Here is a 24,209-nt window from a genome sequence, read left to right as displayed (position 1 = left end):
TCTAAAAAAAGGGGCTATATGTATATGCATAACTGACTCACTTTGCTGTGCAGCAGAAGGTAACACAACACTGTAAATCAACTATACTACAATAAAAAATTTTTTAAAAAAAGAAAAAGAAATGAAAAGTTCGAGCTTATATTGAACCAAAAAGTACAGAGTACCCATATCCTAGAGATTATTTAATGTTGTGATATTAAATAAAGCTAGTATTTTATAATTTAAAAAATAAGATAACAGCCAACAATCCTTAAAGGTCAGAAGAGCAGGAAGTGTAACAAAGGTTAATTTTAGAGTCACGGCGGGAGGTTGGAACACAGAATCACCCCGCCCACCAAGTCATTTTCCTCCAGGCCGACCTACTTCTGGGCGAGTGAGGGTTTGCATAGCTGTTCCTCTGTCCCAGGCTGACTTGTAAAAGTGGCTGCTGCCCTTTTCAATTAGACACTCTCAGACCTCCATTCTGAGCCCTTAAATATATACAGTGACCTATGCGCTGATGTACCCAAAGAAGGAGGAACATGTGAAATTGTTCCCATTAAAATCAGCCCTGGGGCAACCACCGCGTCACCAAGTGTTAGGCCTGGCTGGGTCCTCGGTTTGTAGTATAAGATCGCGGTCTCCCTGCGCCTGTAAAGTTCCGGTTTTACAAAGTCCCTCTCTCCTACCGCATCTCCCGCCTCTGCCCCTTCCCCTCCCCCACACAAGTGCAGCCACTTCCAACAGCCGCTGACTTAATGAAAACCCTTCAGCTTTGTTTCTACCCTAAAAGCGGATCTGTTCCTACCAGAATAACAAACCAAGTATGCTCTCTGCTTCACAAGTTTGGGTGTTTTTTGTTTGTTTGTTTTTCTTTGGGCGGGGGGGGGGAGACAGCAAATGAGCTGTGGGCACTAAACTAGTTCTTATCTGAGTGCCTGGGAGACTCACTTTTTCGCATCACGTCTTCCTGGACTCACAATAAAGGATGCTTCAGCTCTTGGCGGGGTATCAGCTTCAGAGCCTTATCACAGGACCCCAATTATATTGTTAACGGTAAAGAAGAAAGCTTGAACCAATTTTAGAACAAGCGTTAAGAGGAATAAAAATCCCCGCCGTGATCTTTTAAAGCATTAGTTGGGAAATAGTTCCCTCCTGTGGTGTAAGTGGAAATTGCCGCTCTTACCCATTGGAAAGTTTTCCAATGTCTAGAGGTTAATAAATTTTGTGTGCTGCTATGAACCATATGGGCAGTCAGGTAAAGCCTATGGACCTCTTCCCAAATGCATAAAGTAAAATACATAAAATTACAAAGGAAAGCAATTATATTTAGATTTATTTATCCAATTATTAAACAAGTGGGGTCTATACTAATATATGTGCTTTTTGACAGTAAATAACAAGACTTAGTGGCAGGTCTATTTACCATAAATGCAAAGTAGTGATAAGTATAAATGACGTTTTGAGAAATCAGTGGTAACTTTAACGTGATATACAAATAGCTAGGATTTCGAGACGGGACAAAATCACAGGTTCTAGTAATACCGCAAAGGTCAATATTTGACCTTTTGTCACCATTTATAATTGAAGGAATTCCATATTTCAGTTAGAGCGTAGTAAACACAAAGCCTCAGTTTTTTCCCATTCTAGTAGAGGAAGAGACCTCCTGAATTCCATCCCCTTGGGGACCCCTTTGGGGTTGGTGGAGCCCAGCTAGTCTCTCCACCTTAATCTATTCATGGAGCAGTTTCCCCACCTGAGGCAAGGAGGTTACCAAGTTTGTAGTCTTTCAGGGGGAAAATGCTATTGTTACCTCCAGGGTGTGAGAACTGGGGAATCTGAATGCAATGGCCATTCCAACACTTCACGTAACTGAAACAACACCGCTCTGAAAACCAGGACAACAGTTTCTCTTCCATCCTGGCTAAACTGGCAGAAATGGAAGCAAATTTCAGCAAGATAAAATACATATAAGCCTAAAGTCAGAGAAGGGCCAACAATCTCACCAAATTCTCCCCAAGTTATGGGGAGTTTGCAGGTGCTGAGAACAATTATAAGAGCCAGCAGCTCTGAGCACCTACCTGGGTCGGTCTTTCAGGCGCTGCTCCTTTGCTGCTGCACCATCAGGGAGATGGAGGCTAAAGGCCAGAATCACAAAGGATCCAGACCAGGTCAGGCTGCTTCTAACAGCTGGTGGTTTGTAAATTTGGGACTTTCAGGGATGAAATCTGAAACTAGCCCCGAACTCGAGGGCAGGGGAAGAGCACACAAAGCGGCAGCCAGTCCAGATCGTAGGCGGCGTGTTAACAAGCGGAGGAGCTTACCTGCGAGGTCGGTCTTGGGCGCCGCAGGGTGAGTGGGTCTGCACACCCACCCACCAGAATTTTACACGTTTATGTAGAGGCATATTGGGTTCGATCACGTATACTGTCTAGAGGGTCTCAACACCGCGTACCCTCTCAAGGCTGCATCCTTGAAACCCTCTCCACTGCGGGCACCACAGATGGCGCGTGCATTTCAAGGACTGGAGGGGGTGAGGAGCCTCCTGTTGCCTGGCTCAACTGCAGGTCCCAGTCTCTAGATGACCTCCCCCAACAGCTGCCTCAGTGGGAGGGACCCTGACCCCAGGAGACCCCAGTGATACCCACAACTTGGAATGAGAAGTTGAAGGGGAAGTGTGTCCTCTGGGAAAGGCAGCATGTGAGCAGAACCTGGCGTTCAGCGGAGGGCCTCCCAGCCGTGGAGAATGACACAACAACATGGGCAACCAAGGACCCCTTGGCTGGAGTGTCCCGCCCACTTTCCACAAGCCTCTCGTCCACCAAACAATTCCACAGCCCGTCCAAATGTGCCCCTTCTCCCTGCTGGACTGCCCCTTCTCCCTGCTGGACTCTCCCTGCTGGACTCCCTGCTGGACTCCCCTTCTCCCTGCTGGACCTCACCTGCCTGCATCCCTCTCCTGCCCAAACCTTCTTGGGGCCTCTTGCCAACGGAGCTCTCTCACTGCTGCCCTTTCTCACCCCTGGACTCCTCACACATTGCCTTTGTCTAAACACTGCCCAACCAGCCCACCACCGCCTGCCTGCTACACACACACACACACACACACACACACACCCACACAGGGTGAGGGGGCTCTCCCTTGGCCATCTAGACACAGTGGGAAGGGATGGAGATGAGATGGCAGAGTCACAGGACTTGAGCTCATCTCCTCTCACGAAAACCCCAAAATCACAACTAACTGCTGAACAACCATCAACCAAAAAAGACTTGGAACCTACCAAAAAAAGATATCCTACCTCCAAAGACAAAGAAGAAGCCACAACGAGACGGTAGGAGGAGCACAATTGCAATGCAATCAAATCCCACAAACTGGAAAATAATTCTGTTGCAGAGGTTCTCCCACAGGAGTGGGAATTCTGAGCCCCACGTCTGGCTTCCCAGCCTCTGGAAGCGGGAGGAGGAGCCCCGAGAGCATTTGGCTTTGAAGGCCAGCGGGGCTTGAGTGCAGGAGCTGCACAGGACTGGGGGAAACAGAGACGGCACGCTTCCTTTTTTTGGCCATGCCGCACAGCTTGCGGGATCTTAGTTCCCTGACCAGGGATCGAGCCCATGCCCCCTGCAGTGGAAGCGTGAAGTCTTAATCACTGGACTGCCAAGGAATTCCCCTTAAACTGCACTCTTGGAGGGCATACACAAGGTGTCACGTGCACTGGGATCCAGGGCAAAGCAGCGACTCCAAAGGACCCTGGGCCAGACCTACCTGCAGGTCTTGGAGGGTGTCTTGGGGAGGCGGGGGTGGCTGCGGCTCACTGTGGGGACAAAGACACTAGTGGCAGAAGCCACAGAGAATATTCCTCCACGTGAGCTCTCCTGGAGGCTGCCATTTTCTCACCAAGATCTGGCTCCACCCAACAGCCTGGGACGCCTCAGGCCGAACAACCAACAGGGCAGGAACAGAGCCCCACCCATCAGCAGACTGGCTGCCTAAAGTCTTTCTGACCCCAAGGCCACCTCTAAACAAACACACCCTTTGACACAGCCCTGCCCACCAGAGGGACAAGACCCAGCTCCCCACAAGAGAGGACAGGCACTGGCTGCTCCCACAAGGAAGCCTGCATAAGCCCCTGGACCAACCCTACCCACCATGGGGCAGACACCAGAAGCCAGAGGAGCTGCGATCCTGCAGCCTGTGGGACCAACACCACGAACACAGAAAGTTAGAAAAACACCACAGAGAAATATGTTCCAGACGAAGGATCAAGATAAAACCCCAGAAGAACAACTAAGTTAAGGGGCGATAAGCAATCTACCTGATAAAGAATTCAGAGTAATGATAGTAAAAGTGAGCCAAGGTCTCAGATAAGCATGGCGGGAAGTACCGGTGGTGCCCCACCGCCCACACTCTGCATGCACCCCCTGGATTGCTGATCCACCCCAAGTCCTCCTCAGCCACCTCACCAGCTGCAAGCTCCCTGGCTGAAACCTCGTGAAATGCCCCAGGCCTCCCCACAGGCACACGGTTGCCTCCTTAGGACACCCTTTCTGAAGCAGGGTGTCCCTTACCTGCCTCACCCCGCTGTCTGTCCTAAGCAGGTATCTCCCCAGAGGGCCCAGGCCACCCCATGAGGACGGGCTGAGGACTGCCCTCACACTTGGGATGCAGGCTCCACACCCATTTCCTGAGAGTCTGAGACATATCCCCATGTGTTGGTCTCAGTGGCAGGGCCTGGATCTCCCCACCCTCTAGTCGCGGCCTTTATGGCATCAGTGGTTGGAGAAGGTGCGAGGGTCGGGTCAGATAGAGCTTGGGATGGGAAGTGCCACTCAGGTCTGTCAACACCTGTTCTGAGTGTCCAGGCCTTGCCTGTGAAGTCCAGAGCTCTGGGGAAAAAGGCCCTTCTGACCTCCTCTCCTGACCAGTGGGTGCAGACACGTTCCAGCAGACTGCTGTGTGCTCATAAGGGGTGCAGCCCCTGAAAGCCTGCTGGGGAGTCCGCATCACCCGCTGAGCCTCCTTTGCTCCGAGAGCCCCGGAGGCCCAGGACGTCACCCCTGGGATTTCATTCAACTCTACAGTTTCTCAGCTACCAACCTGCTGCATCTCAGGAATGAGCCCCAAACAGAGGCAGACTCTTCTCCTGGGACCAAGTTGGAGCTTCATCCCCCAGCACCCACAGCTTCTAGTGGGCTCATCTCTACCATAGCAAAACAGGCTTCCCCACAACTGGGGCAAACCCGTGGCCTGGGCCTTACATGGCATGACCAGGCTGGGGCCATTTTAGGATTCAGGCAGCTCCCTCTGAGGTACAGGGCACTTTCTGCTGGGAATGAGAAACATGAATCTCCTCATCACTGTCTAATGAGTGATTTACCTTCTCTCCATCCTGCCAACCCCCATATCTGACCAGCAGGTGAAAGCATTCAGATCACTCTTAAACATCAGCAGAGGCTTCCAGGGGCCCTGTTATTTCTGCTCACCAGTTCTCCAGTGGGGTCTCAGCCAATTCAACCAAACGAATGCAGTGCTATTGTTGGAGCATGGCATGGCATGCATGGCATGAACATTCTTTGCCCTCCCAGAGATGGCCTGAATGCAATAGGCAGCTATGAATTGAAGCTGATCAGCCCAGGTACATAAGAAATATCTATGTATTGATTGATTCAATTCTGACTCTGAAGCCCATCCCACAGGGTGATGAGAAATTATCTCAGTCATTACTGGCTTCCCACACAAATACCCAATGTGGTGCCAGGTCCTGGGTCACCATTCCATGCTGCCCAGACTCATGGTCCCTTCAGTTACAGAAGTTCCACCTCATTTGGAGTGTGACACCCACTGGGCCTGCTGTGATCCCTCTAAAAAAACTATCCCCTCTGAGATGTTGCTGCTTCCTTTAACTCCTGGCCCCAGAGACTCCACCCAGCAAACAAGCCCTGGAACAGGAACATGAAAGGGGTTTAGCTACCTGGTTGGCATTGAAAGGAGGGAGAAGGAAATGGAGAACTCCCACAAATTGACACTTAAACCTATCATTGTTCCCAGTTCAATTTCACTCTTCCTTGGAATATTAATTCCTTGAGGGCACAGTTGTATTCGCAGCACCTAGAATAATCAATAATCTCTCAATATATAATTTTGAATTATTGGGGAGAAAAAAATGAATAGGTGAACGGAGAGATGGATGTGAGGAATGAGAGCAAATGCCTTACTATAAAACAAATACTCCAAGAGACAGGATAAACTTTAGAAAGCCTTTAACTTTTCATCTCAGTGAGATCCCAGCTCCATCACTCAGCTCCTCTGTGCCTTGTTTCCTCCTGTCCTGCAAAATGGGATGAAGTCACTGGCCGTCTCACTAGTGACTGCTCAGCTAAAATAAGTTAATGGAATTTAAATGCTTAGAAGAGGACCTGGAACGTGGCAGGCACTCAGTAGATGTCAGCTACTTTTAGCAGTAACAACAGCACACAAGAGGAACTATGTTTGTCATTGTAGATGTTCAGATCAGAGATGGCCGCTGAAAAGATCCCCAGCTCAGCCACTCAGCAGCCATGTGACCATGGACAAGTTGATCAACTTCTCTCCAACAAGTTGACTCCTCTGTGTAGCGTATGAATAAACATATCAATTTCATAGGGCTCTTCTGCAACAAATGAATTATTTGAAGACTCAGTACAGTCCTTAGAACCAGTAAGTACACAGTTGATGTTGAGCAAGTTATTATATGAAATAAGAGTAGGCAACCATGCTATCAGTGGAACACAGCCAGCAGTGGACTAGAGAGAGAAAGGTGAGATCAGTACACAGGGCATCAGAATGTAAAGATGAGATGTGAAGTCATTAGGGGCAAAACTCCCAAAACTGGAGACACAGACGAAGACAGAGAATCACAGGTTACTGGGAGCAGAAGCCACTGGAGCCAGAATCCTGGAGGAAAACACAAACCTGAGCACAAAACAGTTTTATTCATAATCGCCAAAAACTAGAAGCAACCAAGCTGACATTCCAAAAGTCATAATATAAGAAAATAATACATTAACAATATAAGTCTAAACCCTGTTTACAAAAATATATATAAAAAAGACAAGATTTAGCTGAGGATGGGAGGGAAGAAAATAAGAGTATTAGTGTTCCAAATAACTAGAAAAAAAGAAAACATAATCCAAGCAATGAAACACAGGAAAAGGAAATAGGACAAAAATATTCCAAACAGACAAAATGTCCAAAGATTATATGATTATAATTTTAACAAATTATTTTAAACTTTCCTATTAGATTACAAAACAAAAACAAAACGAAACAAAAAACACTAATGTATCCAGATATAAAAAACAGTGGAGATATTAATAATAATATATATTAAAAAGGATCACTTCATGTTCACAATAATTGGCTTGAATATGAATCACGTGGCTTCAAAATGTGTAGAGACTAGAAGAGTTACAAATACAGGAAAACTTAAAAAGAAACACAAAGGTTATAGACTTGAACATATCCACCTGTATCACTTGGTGTCACTAGTTGAAAAGGACGTAAGCAGCTTTTAAGCAAAAAGGAAGGTTATCAGGAGCCACAGAGCTGACACGAGCCAGGATCCCTTGCAGGCAGAGTACTAAGGCAAACAATGTGCCCCAGTTGAATTAACTACAAAGGCAAGACCGGTCAGTGGATGGGGACCCTGGTTAGCAGGGGCCAGCGGCTCTCTGGTACACAGGTTCTAGGCAAGCTCCTGTCTGCTCACAGGCAGTGCTCAGGCCAACCCCACCCACCCTGCGGTCATAAACTGAAACAGCCCCAGCAGCAGAGCTGCTCAAGTCACTGTCCTAGATTTAGGTTGCAGCTGAACTCCAGTTCATGGGAGGGTCCCTTAGTTCCCCATGTTCTCCCACCCCACATGCCTAGGTTCCCAAGCCCCTCCGTGAGAACTCTACTGTCCAACCCAGATGCCAGATAAGTGAAAACAAACAAAAAAGATTTAACTATACCCAATAGTTATGTATCTTAAATGTATATAATAGGGATTCAGACTATAGATTCATTCCTGGAGGTAGCTTGTTCAACTTCAACACACTTCAAAGACATACAAAGCCAACACATTCTCTGATAAATTGTGTATCCTGAGCTACATATGAGAACAGCTGCATCTGACCTTAAAACATGGGAGAAGTAGGAAGAAAAGAAGAAAATATAAATGTTTTAAAAGACGAACACATTTCACCATCCCCCTTTCCCTGGTCAATTGACTGTGGTAATCTCGCCAAATATTTCCAAAATTTAACCCAAAAATGGCACCTGAAGAAGAGATTACTCATCTGAAAGATCTGGGTCAAATCGTAAGTGATGAAAATCATGGTCCATCCATGATCAATTACAGGGTTGACAGCTGTAAGAAAACATTTAAACAACACCGTCTTCTTGTCTCATGCAGTTAGTCAAAGTGGGTATTTTTTTATTTCCCAACCCACTGTTTGTCAAAGAAATTAGAGAAATATAAAAGCTGAAGCATAAACACTTTAAATAAGAATTCATACTACAAGGAAGTAAGAATCTTTCAACTTTTATTTCTAGGATACATTTCATCCGGAACCTTTTGTTTTCTTTACAATTTCCCCCTAAGAGAAATGAATACAATAAAAATATCATCCAACTACCAGCAATGTTTGTAAGCAGAAAAGAATCTAAAATCTCTGGTGTGATAATATAGGATTTCTTAAAAAATATAAACTTCATACCAGAAATAAAGCCTGAATATTCTCTTTTTCTCTAAAAATATAATTTTTCCTTCTTTGCTCTTCCATGTAAATCTTATAATCAACCATTTAGTTCTAAAGTCTATTTTTAAACTAGTAATGATAATGCTATAGCACTGTTTTTCTCCTACTTTGTATCCTGTTCTGTACTGTGAATCAACTAATAATTGCAGAAGTGTAAAAAAAAAAAAAAACAACAAAAATAGATGCTGCTAGGTTGTAGCAAGATTTTCCAAGATATCCTGATCATCCAAAAAAAAAAAAAAAAATTCCCCATCAGCAAACTGAAGTCTACTTAACAAATTGCATTTTGCCATGTTTATGAAATTAGAAAATGTGTAGAAAAAAGCACTTTTGCAAACTGTAAAGCTCTAATGGAAAATATCTTTTTAATCTTTTTTGATTAGATAGGCTGCTGACTGGTACAGAAAACCAGGGACAGAGGCTCTGTGAAAACTTTTTTTTTTGGTAACTACTTCAATTTGGGGAGAGATTATAAATTGCAAAGAAGTTGGATGCACAGATCTCACAAAGATTGACTGGTTTGCAGTGACATATGACTATTTTTCTTAAATGTAAATAAAGACCAAGAGGCACAGGAGTAGACCAATACTTTACACCAGACTGAGAAGTCAAGCCATCTGTCTCCAACTAGGAATAAGAAATAAGTTAGTTTTTTCCCCACTTCAGACCAGCTCCTTTATGCAGAGCTTCATTACTTATAGTCCATTTTAAAATAGTATTCCAAAGCCTGACATAAATAAATAAAACAAATAGTGTCCTTTCTTTAGTTTAGGAAGATAATCAAAAAGCCTAATTATAAACATAGGTACAACATACCTGAACCAGAGTGATAACTCTCCTACCTCTAAATAAAAAGCATTATCCACAACAACTTTTTAGGGTATTTTGTGGAATACAGGAAGTTAAGCAAAGGATAAAAAAGTTTGGTAACAAAAATAATCCCAGTGAGGGCTTGCTTCTTCTTTGCTAGAATGCAAAACGGACATAAGAGAAACTTCTTTCCATGAGCCACCTTAATGAAACTAGAGTCCTATGAAGACACACCCAGCAATGAAGGGCTGCAGAAATTTGATCATCTGTACCTAAGACACTAGGTGACCAAAGGAAAGCATCCTCAATCATCTAAAGGATGAGTGAACCAACAAGAGGGAATAGGCCTGGGTTTGCTAACAGAGCTGAACGAGCTGGGTATGCTGAGGAGGCTGCCACGAGGGGCTGTGGAGCCTCCTTCCCTAAAGTTTCTGAACCACCTTCCTGAGCCCTCTGAGAGAACAGAGGAGGCCTAGTCTAGCACAGGGAATGGGCTAAATGGCCTTGTAACTTCTCTGGTGGCCCTCCGATGCACTTACTCTTTTCTTTAGTGCCTTCTTTCCCCAAGAGAATATTCAGGCCAATTTTGTTTTGTTTTGTTTTGTTTTTGCATTAGTGAGAATTATAAACTAGCAATTTGGAATACCCCTAATCTCACTGAGTATCTTACGATAGAAATGATAACTTGAGTAATAATAAGAAGGAACTTAAATGCCATTTACACAAGTCAAACGAGCCCATGTCATATTCTGATGATTCCACATTAATAAAACTTAGCTATGATATGTAAAAAACTATTTTTGCCAAGGTTTTAACTACTGAACTTTAAACCAATTTCAGTATTCCATGTAAAGGTCATTTATGTTGAAGTAACATGCCTTCATGTTTTCTACATACAACAACAAAGATTTTTAAAGATATACATATATTTTAAACCAATTCACTCCCTTTACAATCACACCTTCAGTCCCACATTTAAAATATAAACCCAAACTGTCAAATGAAAACAACAGTGGACCAACTGATAGTATCATTTAAATGAAACAGTAATTCAAGAGAAGGTTAACATTAAAACTTAGAAAATAAACAGATTCATTGGACATCTACTCATATGCCTGGTATGTTCTGAAATGAACCTCACACAGAACAGACCCCACTGGGATATGAGACAACTCATTCCTTTCTCGCTTTCTCATTCCATGAGGCATGTTTATGCACTCCACTAGGCAAGTCTCACTGAGGTTTATACAGTGATTAGTTTATCCTAACAGCAGAGACTAATATTAAATACACAGCCTATTCCAGAATTGGCATATGCTCCCAACAACTGTTTTGTGCACTCCCTGAATTATAAAATAGTCCAATCTTTTAGGAGCATAAAAATGAAAGGGCTTAGATCTATTCATATACATTGTGCATTAAATGTTAGTAGGTTAAGACAGTAAGGTGAAAAAAAGGAACGGAAGGGTACAGTAAATTTTCTTTAAACAATTCCATTACATTAGACAGCATTGTTAATGACATGTATTTATTTTAACCAGATTATGAAAAAAAGAAAAAAAATTATTACCAGAACTTGTATCAATTTCTTGGAGAAGCTCATAATAAAACATTAAATATACATATTTACTTGTATATTTATTTGAAGAATCTTTGGTAGCAATTGTGTTTCTTCCACATTATAGGATTTTTCAAAATAAATGTCAAAATTAATTTACTAACCAGCATATGAAGGATAAATTATGGTTATTATTCTTTTGGTTTTCCTATAAAATGTACTTGAACCTATTAACCTGCATTAATCATGCACTTAACTCATGATCTGTTTAACTTGTGTACACATAAAATGAGAGACTAATACCAGAAAGAAATTAGACAGGAATGAGAATCAATGACAAAACATAACAATGACAACTGTTCTTAAGGAATTTATTTTTAAATTATAAGATTTACAATGTTTTGATTATGCAAAATAGCATAATGAAAATTAAACCAAAAGAGAAAGATAACTTAGTTTTCTTGAGTATCAGTACTGAAACCATCATTGTAAGCCTCTGATGTTCCCATCATGTCTTATGTAGAACCAAGTATAATAATTTCAAACGTTTCACTTGTGGATTTAATTTCTCATTTTCAACTTTTATGAACTGTAATGTAATTTATTTCAAATCCTATTAAACTTAGTCTTTATACTGCAACAGCAGCAAATGGCCCATGTGCAATCAAATGTGGAACTGGGGCACAGCTTCTAGCCGCAGACAGAAATTACACACTGCACTCAGTACATCAGAGTACGTTATATTAACCAGAGCGTAGGGTTTAGTACACTTATTGCAGGGTTGGTATTTCTTTCCCTCTGAGCTGAACCAGCTGATCTTCTGAGCTGACACACTACTGCTGTGGATAGTAAGGCTGCTGTGGGGGCTGAGGGAAGGGGTATGAAGGCTGCTGGGGTCCCGGGTACGGAGCCTGTCCAGGGCTCTGGTGATACACTGGCGGATATGGCATATTATACTGGCCGTACGCGTAAGGATTATAGCCCATGGGCATGGGCATTTGGCAATACCTGATGGGAAGAAGAACACAAGAAAGCTGGATTGGTAAATCAAACACTAGAAAATGAAACATACAATAATTATTCTAAAATGAAGTTTTTTCAAGAAAGCCATTCAATGGCGAGAAAAAACAGCTGTTTCAAGGTACTTGCTAGAGAAAAGTGTTCTATCCTGTTATTAATTGAAATGCAAGAAAAAAGTGTTGAATGCTACCCAAAAAATAAGATTGTTGAAGGAAATAAGACTAAATATTCAACTATGAACAAGGAATAAAAACGGAAGCCCTTAAATCTAATGTGGCAATCTAAGTACACTTCTGTTTCACAAGATTCAATGTTCACTGTAAGGCTCATAAATTTACTATTTACAAAGTTTTAACGTTTGGAAGATACAATGTACTTTACTAAGTTTGGAAGACATTTTAAAAGATAGTTAAATGTCTGGATTTTTAAGACTAAAAAAACTATCACAAAGGCAGCTGATCTTTAAGAAAACACATGCCATAATTAGACAGATTTCTATTTAAGAGTTGATCAGAATGCCAAGACATCAAAGTACAGGTATGTAAAGAAGGCTTTATCAACCTTGCTATGCTAAGCTCAGAAAAGGCACCTACCTGTTTGTCACCTAAATAAAGAAGACCAAGGAAACATTCTGAATTCCATACAGAAGAGATATATTTAATATAAACCCAGTATGTAAAAACTAAAATTAAATAAGCCTGGGAAATGGCTATTCAACGACTCAAAAAAAGTGACTATAACTTACTTTTATTTCTACATGAGCTGACAATGTAGCTTACTCATTCATGACACCTCCATTCAGAGAAGGGGTGAGCTTGTTTTTAAAAGACTAACCAGAGCTATTAGCCAATTCATTGGGATATACAAAGTTTCAGCCTTACCCGGGATACCCTGGATAGGTGGGGTATGGAGGTCCCTGGGCCTGCAGAGGGGGAGCTGAACCAGGAGTCTGTGATGGAGCTGGTGCAGTGGTCCCAGTGCTCGCTGGAGCTGGAGCTGGAGCTGGAGCAGTAGCAGGAGTTCGATTTGCTGGAAGCACAGGAGGTGGAGGCCTGGCTGGGGGCTGGGGCTTAGTAGGCTGTAAGAAAAAGTCAGCACTGACAAAATGTGTCAGGTTTCTGTCAAACTGCTATCAATCAAAATAAAAGGGCATATGAGAAACTCTAGAATCCAACCAAACATATTTCTAATTCCCATTCTTAAATGTGGGCTTATTACTCCAGAAATGTACTGTAGCTGAAAAGTAATTCTCCAATTTGTGGATACTCCATAGCCACTGCTCTTTCCCTGATGCCTAATATTTAATCATTTACTGTTCACTACTGCTCCCATCAATGGTTAGACATTTGAGGTGGGAGGAAGGAGCAGGTCAGGTACCGTTTATTCCTGTTATCTCTTCCTGGCCCCATGAATTTTCATATGAAAATTTTTAAACACCAGAAAACTTAAAAGACTACTATTATAAACAATCACGTTTACCAATTAAATTAATTATTAACATTTGGCCATCTTTGCTTTATCTATATCCATATATTTATCTATCTATATATTTGCAGAACCATTTGAAAGTTAAGTTGCAAACTTCAGGACACCAGCCCGAAAGACTTCAGCATACCAGTCCTATTATTCTCCTACATAATCACAATACCATTTCACCTGAGAAAATTAATAATTATTTCCTAACATCATTGAGTATCCACTCCACATTCAAGTTTCCCTATTTATCACAAAATCTCTTCTAGGCGTTTTTATGAACCAAGATCCAGCTGAGGTTCATGTATTGCATTTGATTATTATGAATCGTTCCTCTCTTTTAATCTAGAATATGCCCCCTGTCTATTTTTTTCTATGACATTTGCTTTTAGAAAAGACCAAACTAGGTGTCTCACAGAATGTTCCAGTTCTAGACTGCCCAACTGTTCCTAACAGCACAATTTAATTTCTTGTTTTATCACTGTATTTGCTATAAACTGAAAGTTGATTCTAAAGACTTCATTAGATTTAGTTAAACATTTTTAGGCAAGAATCCATGAGTGATGCTGTATTCTTTATACTGCAAAACATCAGAAAGTTGAGGTTGGTCACCTGATCAAAGTGGTGACCACCAGACCTCTACAATGTAAAGTCTGTGTTATCCTTTACAGCAAGCAAGCTGTCAAGAACACGTAAAACTTGCATTTTAAAAATGTGGTTGCTTACTGACCGGCATGGTTCTCGGCGCTGGAGTTGGAGGCATTGGCGTGTGTCCCCCTGCGGGAGAGGACTGATACGCAGGTGTAGGAATTGAAGGAGCACTAGGTTCTCTGGCAATGCTTTGTTGCAAGTCCCTTATTAAAGACAGAAGTGTTAGAAATTAACACAATTTTGAAAACCAACACATACAAAATACCAGATCTTTTTCTTACCTTCTTTTCTTCATGTATGAAACACAGAAAATATACTCAAAACAATGATGGTATTTTAAAATATACTACATTTCTGTTCTTGACTAGAACTAACTGAAATCTTCTTTCTTCCTACTATTGAATAAAATAAAGTTAGTTCTTATTCTGTTTCTGAAGACCAGGGAAAAAGGTAAACTTTTTCAGAGATCATAGTTAGAGCCAGACTAAGGAACATGTCAAACTGAGCAAGTGAGCCTAAGAAACTGCCCTCTCTCTAACAGGAGGTCATCCCCTAGATGAGAAACTCGTAACATAATAATCTAATAATTATCAGAAAACTACAACTGTACATAGTTACCTAGCTAATATTTTAATCGCTGTATTGTATCAGTGTTTACAAAAAACAACAACCTATTCGAAACCACTGAGCAAATTTCTTGATGAAAACTTTAAAACCATTGTGCAAATTTCTTGATGAAAGCTTTCTGAAAGATATTCGAAATGTGGCACCGAGATAGTTTATGTTAAAAGATACCTCATAATCTATTATTAAGGTAAATTCATTAAACATAGAGGTTGAAAGGACTATTAAAATACAGTATTAAAAATTCTGTTAATATTTTAAAGTCTCCTCTAACAGTAAATTGGAATCTCACTAAACAAAACCCTAAAGTAAAATACACTCTATGAAATACTTGGTATTGATCAACTTCTCACTGTGCTGATTCACAAGCACAGAGCAGTAAACATGACGTGTCCTGAAATGTCTGCAACAGGACCTACTGTCTTGATGTAACAATTAACAGCAACTCCAAGTCCCCCAGACCACACTTTCACTGTCAAAAACAATCCCAGTTGTAAGATAAATTAGACACTCCACATAGAAAGAAAACTTACACACATTCATCAAGAAATCAAAACTACTTCATAATGTTTGTAAATTTGTAATAAATGCTTACAATATATACTGTAAGTTTTTAGTCAATATTAAAATTTGAAAAAGGTCAAACTTTGAAACATCTAATATATATGTGTGTATATATATAACTCACATATAATAAATATAACAATTATATTTAATATTTTACTTATTTATTATAATTATCTTCACAACTATTTAATTAGATTTTGAATACATTTAATCATAAACACAGTATCTAGCCTGTATAATTATAATATATTATAAAGCACATAAGACATAATATTTTTTCCTTTGATAGACTCCAGAGATGGTTGCAGTAAATAACACATTTATAGGACAAATGAGAATTTCCTAGCCACTTACTAATTATATAAATCAAAGCTATTAAATCACAGAGCCATTTCTGTTTGTTTCACAAACTGGGCTTCTCTGCAAGATTGAGTCTGAACAAAGGGTTCTATGGCTAAAAAAAAAAAGGCCAGGGGTACAGATAAAATGTCAAAAATAAAGTTAGACTAGTTGGTGGTACTATAAAAAACATGAAATCCCTATAATTATTTAGATTAATTTAATATAATTTTCTGAAAAGGTAATATATTCACTTGATTCAAAAACTAAAAAGTGACAGGCCACTCGCTATCTACAAATTCTCATTCCACCATTCACTACCACAAACAGACAGCCACTATTTTTTATTTCTTATGAACCTGACCAGAGCTTCCTTATCAGAAATAAACCAATTCAAATGTGTTGGGTTTTTTTTGTGGTACGCAGGCCTCTCACTGTTGTGGCCTCTCCCGTTGCGGAGCACAGGCTCCGGACGCGCAGGCTCCGGACGTGCAGGCTCAGCGGCCATGGGTCATGGGCCCAGCCGCTCTGCGGCATGTGGGATCTTCCCAGACTGGGGCATGAACCCGCGTCCCCTGCATCGGCAGGCGGACTCTCAACCACTGCGCCACCAGGGAAGCCCTGTATTTTTATCTTCTCCGTTTTTACATAAGAAGCATACTTTACACTGTCTGTAACCTTATTTTTTTTTTTACCATTAATTATCTCAGAGATTTTTCTACATGGGTAAATAGAAAACATTCTTTTTTTTTTTTTTTAAATAGCTGCATAGTATTTCACTGCACAGATGTAGCTTTATTTCACCAGCCCAACCAGGGATCGAACTCGTGCCCCCTGCAGTGGAAGCGCGGAGTCTTAACCACTGGACCACCAGGGAAATCCCTGAAAAATGTTATTTCAGAGTAATTTTAATTCATATTTATTTTATATTGAGCGAAGGTAGGTATTTTTTCATATGCTTAAGAACCACTCATATTTCATCTGCAGAATTTCTGTTCACATCCTTTCCCAATTTTTCTACTGAGTTTTTGCCTCCTCATTAGTATCTAGGAGTTCTTTATAAATTACGTATATTTGCCTTTTGCCCATGAATAAGTTTCAAATATTTTTCCCCAGTTTATTACATTTTGACTCTTATCATGTTATGATGAACTTTTTTTTTTATGGCTTCTGGGTTTGAAGTCACAATTACAAAGACCCTTCCTATTTCAGCTTTACTAAGAAATTCTCTCATATTCTCTCTTCATTTCATTTTATACATTTCAATTATGATCCTTTTGGAACTTATTCTGAGGTAAAAATAACTTGTTTTCTAAATGGCTAAGCACATGTTTCTAACTTCTTCTTACTGATTTAGGATTTTTTCTTTCACTAAATTCACATATGTATTTGAATCTACTCCTATCTTCTATTCTGTCTTTGGTCTAATCACGTGCCAGTATCACTGTGTTTTAGAGACACTATTACATATTTTAGTATCTGGCAAATTAGTTTCCCCTTACTGTTGTTATTATTCAGTTTTCCTGGCTAATCTTGTTTAACTGTTTTTCTACTTGAGCTTTAGGATCAACTTGTCTAGTTTTACATGAAAATCTGTTGATTCCTTTTTTAATCAAAGTTATGTTGAGGGACTTCCCTGGTGGTCCAGTGGTAAAGAATCCGCCTTCCAATGCAGGGGAGGCGGGTTTGATCCCCGGTCAGGGAACTAACATTCCACATGCCACGGGGCAACTAAGCCCGCGCGCCACAACTACTGAGCTCGCGTGCCTCAACAAGAGAGCCTGCATGCCGCAAACTACAGAGCCCATGTGCCACAACGACAGAGCCCACGTGTCCTGGAGCCCCCACACCACAACTACAGAGCCCATGTGCCCTAGAGCCTGAGCACCACAACTAGAGAGAAGCCCAAGTACTGCAACAAAGAGACCACGTGCTGCAACGAAAGATCCCGCATGCCGCAACTAAGACCTGATGCAGCCAAAACAGTTAAAAAGAAAATAAATAAATGAATATTTTAAAAAATTATGTTGAGGGCTTCCCTGGTGGCGCAGTGGTTGAGAATCCGCCTGCCGATGCAGGGGACATGGGTTCATGCCCCGGTCCGGGAGGATCCCACATGCCGCGGAGCGGCTGGGCCCGTCAGCCATGGCCGCTGAGCCTGCGCGTCCGGAGCCTGTGCTCCGCAGTGGGGGAGGCCACAACAGTGAGAGGCCCGCATACCACAAAAAAAAAAAAAAAAAAATTATGTTGAATACATAAGTTTCTTTAGAACTGACATCTTCATGAAGCTGTCTGATCCTATCTAAGGACATGATACGTCTTTCAGCTTGCTCAAGTCCTCTTTTGTGTCCTTGAATAGTGTTTCAAAGTTTTCTTCATACCGGTCTAATAAATGACAAATTTATTCCTATGTATTTTATCTTCCTTATTGCTATTTTAAGTGAAGTCTTTTCCTCCATTATATCTTCTATGTGTTTATTTGTATGAAGGCTATTGATTTATTTTTAAATATTTATTTATTTATTTATTTGGCTGCACTGTGGGACCTTTCTTTAGTTGCTGCATGTGGGATTCAGCTCCCTGACCAGGGATCGAACCCAGGCCCCCTGCATTGCAAGTGCGGAGTCTTAGTCACTGGACCACCAGGGAAGTCCCAAGGCTATTGATTTCTACAAATTATTTTTATAATCACCTATCTTCAGTAACAATTCCTTTATTATTTGCAGTTTGAGGGTTGATTCTTTTGGGTTTTCAAGATGTGTAATCATAAAGTCTGTAAGTAGTGATCATTTTACCTCCTCCTTTCCAATTTTTCTATCTCTAATTTCTTTTTCTTTTCTAATGGTGTAGTCTGGTACTGCCAATATAGTATTAAATAATAGCATTGATAATGGGCATTTGTCTTTTGGGGAAATGTTTATAGCATTTCTCCATTAACCATGAAGCTGAGTTTTGTGCAGATATAAACAGATAAATAGATCTACTGTATATATACACACATACACATATATTTTCATGTTAAGGAAGTCAATTAATTCCTATTTTGAGTACCAGAATAGTTATTTTCTCATGCTTTTTCCTCATCTATGAAGAGAATCTTTTTCTCCTTAGATGTAAAAATACTGGATCAATCACTGCATTATTGGAATAACCACCCACTCCCCCTTGGTCATGCTTCTTTATTAATATACTGAAGAATATCAATGGCAAGTATTTTATTTAGAAATTTCGCATCCATATTCATAAATGAAACTGGTCTGAAGACTTCTGTTTTAATCTTTGTCAGATTCACTTATCAGTAAAACTAACTTGGAGGGTTTTTTTTTAAACCTCTAGAACCATTTAAAAAGCATTCTAGGGCTTCCCTGGTGGCGCAGTGGTTAAGAATCCGCCTGCCAATGCAGGGGACACGGGTTCAAGCCCTGGTCCGGGAAGATCCCACATGCCGCGGGGCAGCTAAGCCCGTGAGCCACAACTACTGAGCCCACACACCACAACTACTGAAGCCCGCGTGCCTAGAGCCTGTGCTCCGCAACAAGAGAAGCCACCACAACGAGAAGCCCGCATGCAGCAACAAAGACCCAATGCAACCAAAAATAAATTAATTAAAAAAAAAAATCTAATTATTTGCTTTTTAAAGGTTTAGTAGAAAAACTGAAAACAACTGGCCCTGCTCTTTCTTGGGGGGTGGAAGAAAGTAGCTCTTAACTTCGTCCACTTCTTCAATGGGAAACTGTTTAAACATGGACAGAGACAAGAATAATGGTCAGGTCATCTGAAGGGCTCAAGAAAGGCTCATGAGTATAATAGTCTCTGGGTCCTTTACATTCATTACTAATTGAGCACATGGCTCTGTATACACCTGAAGGACAGGTTGACTGGATATAAAATCTTTGCCTCACATTTGCTTCGAGTTCCAACAAGCAATCATTCCACTCTCTTCTAGCATGCAGTGCTGCCAGCCTGAATTTTTTTCACCTTTTTATAAACTTACCTGATCTTTTTGCCTGACTGCCTTAATAGGATCCTACCATTATCTTTTAAGACTAATAATTTATATGCTGGGGTGTTGACAGTTCTTGTTCATTTCTCCTGACCGTATTATATACCCTTTCAACAAGCCTTATTTTAGGAAAATGTTCTTGAGTAATATCATTAAATATTTGTTCTGTTCACTGTTTTGGTTTTTATTCTTTGAAGGGAATTCAATTTTACATATATTGGATCTCCTCTGCCCACTTTCTCTAATCCTTTTTAATCCTTTCCTTACTCTGGTTTCATTTTCTTTGATTTCTTCTTTTCTACTTTGTGCTCCTGTGTTTTCTTCATCGTCTATCCTCCGTTTTGCTCCTTCCCATTTCATCTTATACGTGTGATGGCTTTGTTCTTCTCTTCCACTTGTTTCCTGAATCCCGACACCTCACGTTTTAGTGCCTCCTGTTTTCTTACCATTTTCCTTGAGTTCTGGCACTTGTTTGTGGTGATCCTTAATGATTGTTTCCTAGCCTTTTTTTTTTTAAATTCATGGTAAATTTTTTATCTGTTCTGTGACGACATTATTCTGGTGAATGTTCTTCATCTATTAAGTTTAGTAAAATTTTTTTCTGTTTCTCACCTCAATGAATATAGTATATTTGTATCGATGCTGTGTCAACTCTCTATTCATTACTCCACATGGAATGAGTCCTATGTTACTCGCCCAGCTTTCCCAGTAGGCCCCTGCAGAAAGTGACTTTGCTGACATTTTCTGAGCTATAAACCCTCTCTCCCTCATGTTCTATGCCTCTAGCTTCATGTAAGGAATCTATTTGCCACTTCAAAGTAAACTGCTTATGTTTATTGGCATTTCCTAAGATCTGTTACCCTGAGCTATTCTATCACTTCTGTGACATCACTGTTCTTCCTACATCTAGAGTTTCCACTCCTTTTCACCCTTTTGTTCTCAGATCATGCAGTTGTTTCCTTGCTGCTTTGTAAAACACCATGGAGGGGACTTCCCTGGTGGTGCAGTGGTTAAGAATCCACCTGCCAATGCAGGGGACACGGGTTTGATCCCTGATCCAGGAAGATCCCATATGCCACGGAGCAACTAAGCCCGTGCACCACAACTACTGAGCCTGCGCTCTAGAGCCTGCAAGCCACAACTACTGAGTCCACACGCCACAACTACTTAAGCCCACATGCCAAGAACCCATGCTCCACAACAAGAGAAGCCACCCCTCGCCACAACTAGAAAAAGCCCGCGTGCGACAACAAAGACCCAACACAGCCAAGAATAAAAAATAAATAAATATATAAAAAAGCAAATAAACAAACAAACACCATGGAGGAAAGGAAAGAAACTGCCAACTCACACTGCCAACTCACCACAAAAGTCTCCACATATGATTTTTTTAAAAGAGGTAGCAAGAATATTTTTTTTTTAAAGAAAAATACTTCAAAAGTACAATTTAATACACAAAATAAACTTACTTTAAGAGTTCATCCCTCTCTGTCTTCCGTGCAAACACTATATCACTGCATTTGTTCTGGAACCTGATGAGTATTTCAGTCAGCTCATTGTAAAACTACAAGTAAAGAACAAACACAAGTGATAAACCAGAACAATTTTTAATCTAAGAGGAACACAATCTAAAGCTCCTTTGTCAATAACAGTTAAAGCTAAAGAGCTAAAATCCTATGCATGAGAGACAGTCATACCACTTAAGTCCAGTAACTTAATATTAAATATGACCTAAGATTCCCTAAGAAAATAAAAATAATAAAATCATCGTTAGAAAGCACTGCCACCAAAAATTAAGTGGCAACAAGTTAAAAGTTTCATGATCATAAACAAGTTCCCAATTCCTAGAGAAAAGTCAACTTCTTAATAAACACTCTAAACCTATTTAAGTGGAAGTATTAGATCTGCACATTCACTTCAGAAGTGCAGGCATCATTTCAGAAACCCTCAGAAGAATTTGCAAAGGCACTCTGGTGAGTTTTCTCAGCTTATCTATTTCAACAAAGCATTTCAAACCGAATTAAAATGGCATTTTACTATCCTCTCTCTTTGGAAGGCTTTGGCAGTATTTCTATGCTCTCTTCAGAGGGTTTTACATTATATCTACCGTATTTGCATCAAGATAACTTTATTAAGTGATCATTATGGAGTTAAAGGTACCAAAAGGAATTATGTATTTGAAAAACTTAAAAATCACTTGTTCCCTCAAAAGCAAAGTAATTGGTAAAAACAAATATAAGCATTTCCCTAAAATATCTAAAGGAAAGGCAAGAAAATACTTAAACATATTTAGTAAGCACTCTGAGTCATAAGCAGATCACAAATCTATCATAATCCACACCACCAGCACAGAATATAAAAGCCATACACACCCCCTTCCCCACCACATATCGGCTTTCACTACTACTCCTCTTCCCTCATAATTCACTCAGATTGGCCAACTTTCTACCCCCCAACAAAGTGTCACTGATCTTTTGACCTCTCTGTGCTAATTCCTGCTACCTGAAAGGAATGCCTACACATCCTCTTTCTGCCTGGTGAAATATAAAATTCATTCTGCAAAGTTCCCATGAAATACTCCCACCTTCATTAAGCTTTCTCCCATTTATACCAAAGCTCTCAGGAGCCAAAGTCATTAAAGCTAAGAAATTCAAGACAGAATGATTTGGTCCAACTGGTAATACCAATTAACTTCCCAAACTCACATCCACACTGGTTAGTTAGCTCTTGTTTCTTTTGTGCTTCATACCTTTGTGCCCTCCTTCAAATTAGCTACAAGTTCAACAAAGTTGTCATACGCAGTGGCTAAATTCTTCAAAACTTCTTCTCTTAAATTAGCTTCATTGTTAGACTGTTTCATTTTTGAAAATTCCTGGTGTGAGACCTTATTAAAAGAAAGATTTATGCAGTTACACTTATTTATCAAGTTACTATAGCTCATAACATTTGTACTGATACTTCCCCAACTATGAAAATCATATATGATTTCCTGCAGCTATTACGAGGTATTTACCTAGTTATTACTAGATATTTACCTAATATATTCCTTTTGGAGTAACACAGTACTTTACAGCTTTCCTTAAGTAAAAAATACCACAAATTCAGTGGGCATGAAAATATAACCAATAACGTTTACAGATTTCTATTAATATGTAACATTTGCAAAAAACACAATCCTAATTGGATACAGATTTAGTCCAGGTTTATCCTTCCTGTAATTTTTTTAATAAAAATCTTATTAAACTTTACCTGAATATTTTTAAGAAGTTCTTCTTGTTTCTTTAGAGATTCTTGGACTTTAGTTGTAAGACCCCCATAGATTCGATCCAGTTCAGTAACAGAAATAGCTTCTTCATTTATCACACCATCTTGAGCCAGAGCAGTCAAAAATTTGCTCGTCATGTCAAAATTCACTGATTTCAGGTCATTCTCCAGCCCCTCTCTTTCCTTCTTTACTTCATCAAGATTTGTCAGTAAGGATTTTAAGACATTTACAACCTAAACAATTTAAGAAACTTAGTTTAACTGCCCAAAAAACAGAAGCCAATTTCAAGAAAGGAATTATATACAAAGGTTCACCAGGGTCAGGGAGAGACGATCTCTCAGAGAGCCAAGTATAAATTGTACATCAGGTTTATTTAGATACAGACATTGCTGTACCTTTAGTGGATTCAGATTGCAATAGCAGCAGCAATAATGATAACAGATCTACTGAACATCTATTATGTGCCAGGCACTGTCCTAAACACTTTACAAATATAATTTAATGTATTCCTTACAATACCCTATAGGGTATATATTTATTACCTCTATTCCACAGATGGAGAAATTGCGTCCCAGAAAAATTAAGTTAACATGCCTAAGGTTACACAGCTACTAAAAGGAGCAGAGGTGAAATCCGAGACCTAAGCCTGCCTAACTCCAAACCAATCTCTTAACCTTGCTACACTACACTGCATCCTTGTCACGAGGTAGAGGAAAGTATATATATATATTTTTAAATATTTATTTAATTTTATTTATTTATTTATTATTTGGCTGCGTCGGGTCTTAGTTGCAGCATGTGGGATCTTCACTGCAGCACACAGGATTCTCTCTAGTTGTGGCGTGTGGGTTTTCTCTCTCTAGTTGTGGTAGGTGGGCTCCAGAGTGAGTGGGCTCTGTAGTTTGCAGCACACGGGCGCTCTAGTTGAAGCGCGCGGGCTTAGTTGCCCCGCAGCATGTGGGATCTTAGTTCCCTGACCAGGGATTGAACCCATGTCCTCTGCATTGGAAGGCGGATTCTTTACCACTGGACTACTAGGGAAGTCCCCAGAAGGTATGTTTTTGTCAAGTAAAGAGATACCCTATTTTGCCGACCTAGCGAGACTGAGAGAGAGAGAGACATGGAGACAGAAACAGAGATAC

At 40.4% G+C, this 24,209-nt stretch overlaps 1 protein-coding gene across 3 annotated transcripts in view; it reads right to left on the bottom strand.

Annotated features, from left to right (window-relative positions):
• Positions 1–8,520: 8,520 nt before the first annotated feature.
• Positions 8,521–24,209, bottom strand: part of PDCD6IP (programmed cell death 6 interacting protein) — a 61,084-nt gene continuing 45,395 nt past the window's right edge. For 2 of the 3 annotated variants that reach the window (XM_060022128.1, XM_060022129.1), the window contains exons 13-18: positions 23,052–23,300; positions 22,552–22,686; positions 21,272–21,366; positions 14,349–14,472; positions 13,027–13,223; positions 8,521–12,133 (exon numbers count right to left, since the gene is read on the bottom strand). In XM_060022128.1, the coding sequence (XP_059878111.1) occupies positions 11,959–12,133; positions 13,027–13,223; positions 14,349–14,472; positions 21,272–21,366; positions 22,552–22,686; positions 23,052–23,300 (975 nt within the window). In that variant the 3' untranslated portion in view covers positions 8,521–11,958. Of the gene's footprint in view, positions 12,134–13,026; positions 13,243–14,348; positions 14,473–21,271; positions 21,367–22,551; positions 22,687–23,051; positions 23,301–24,209 lie in introns of those variants that run through there. The other variant, XM_060022130.1, reaches the window with a different exon arrangement.

Source organism: Delphinus delphis, chromosome 10, assembly GCF_949987515.2.
Source record: "Delphinus delphis chromosome 10, mDelDel1.2, whole genome shotgun sequence".
NCBI lineage: Eukaryota > Metazoa > Chordata > Mammalia > Artiodactyla > Delphinidae > Delphinus > Delphinus delphis.
This window is presented reverse-complemented; position numbering and strand designations above follow the sequence as displayed.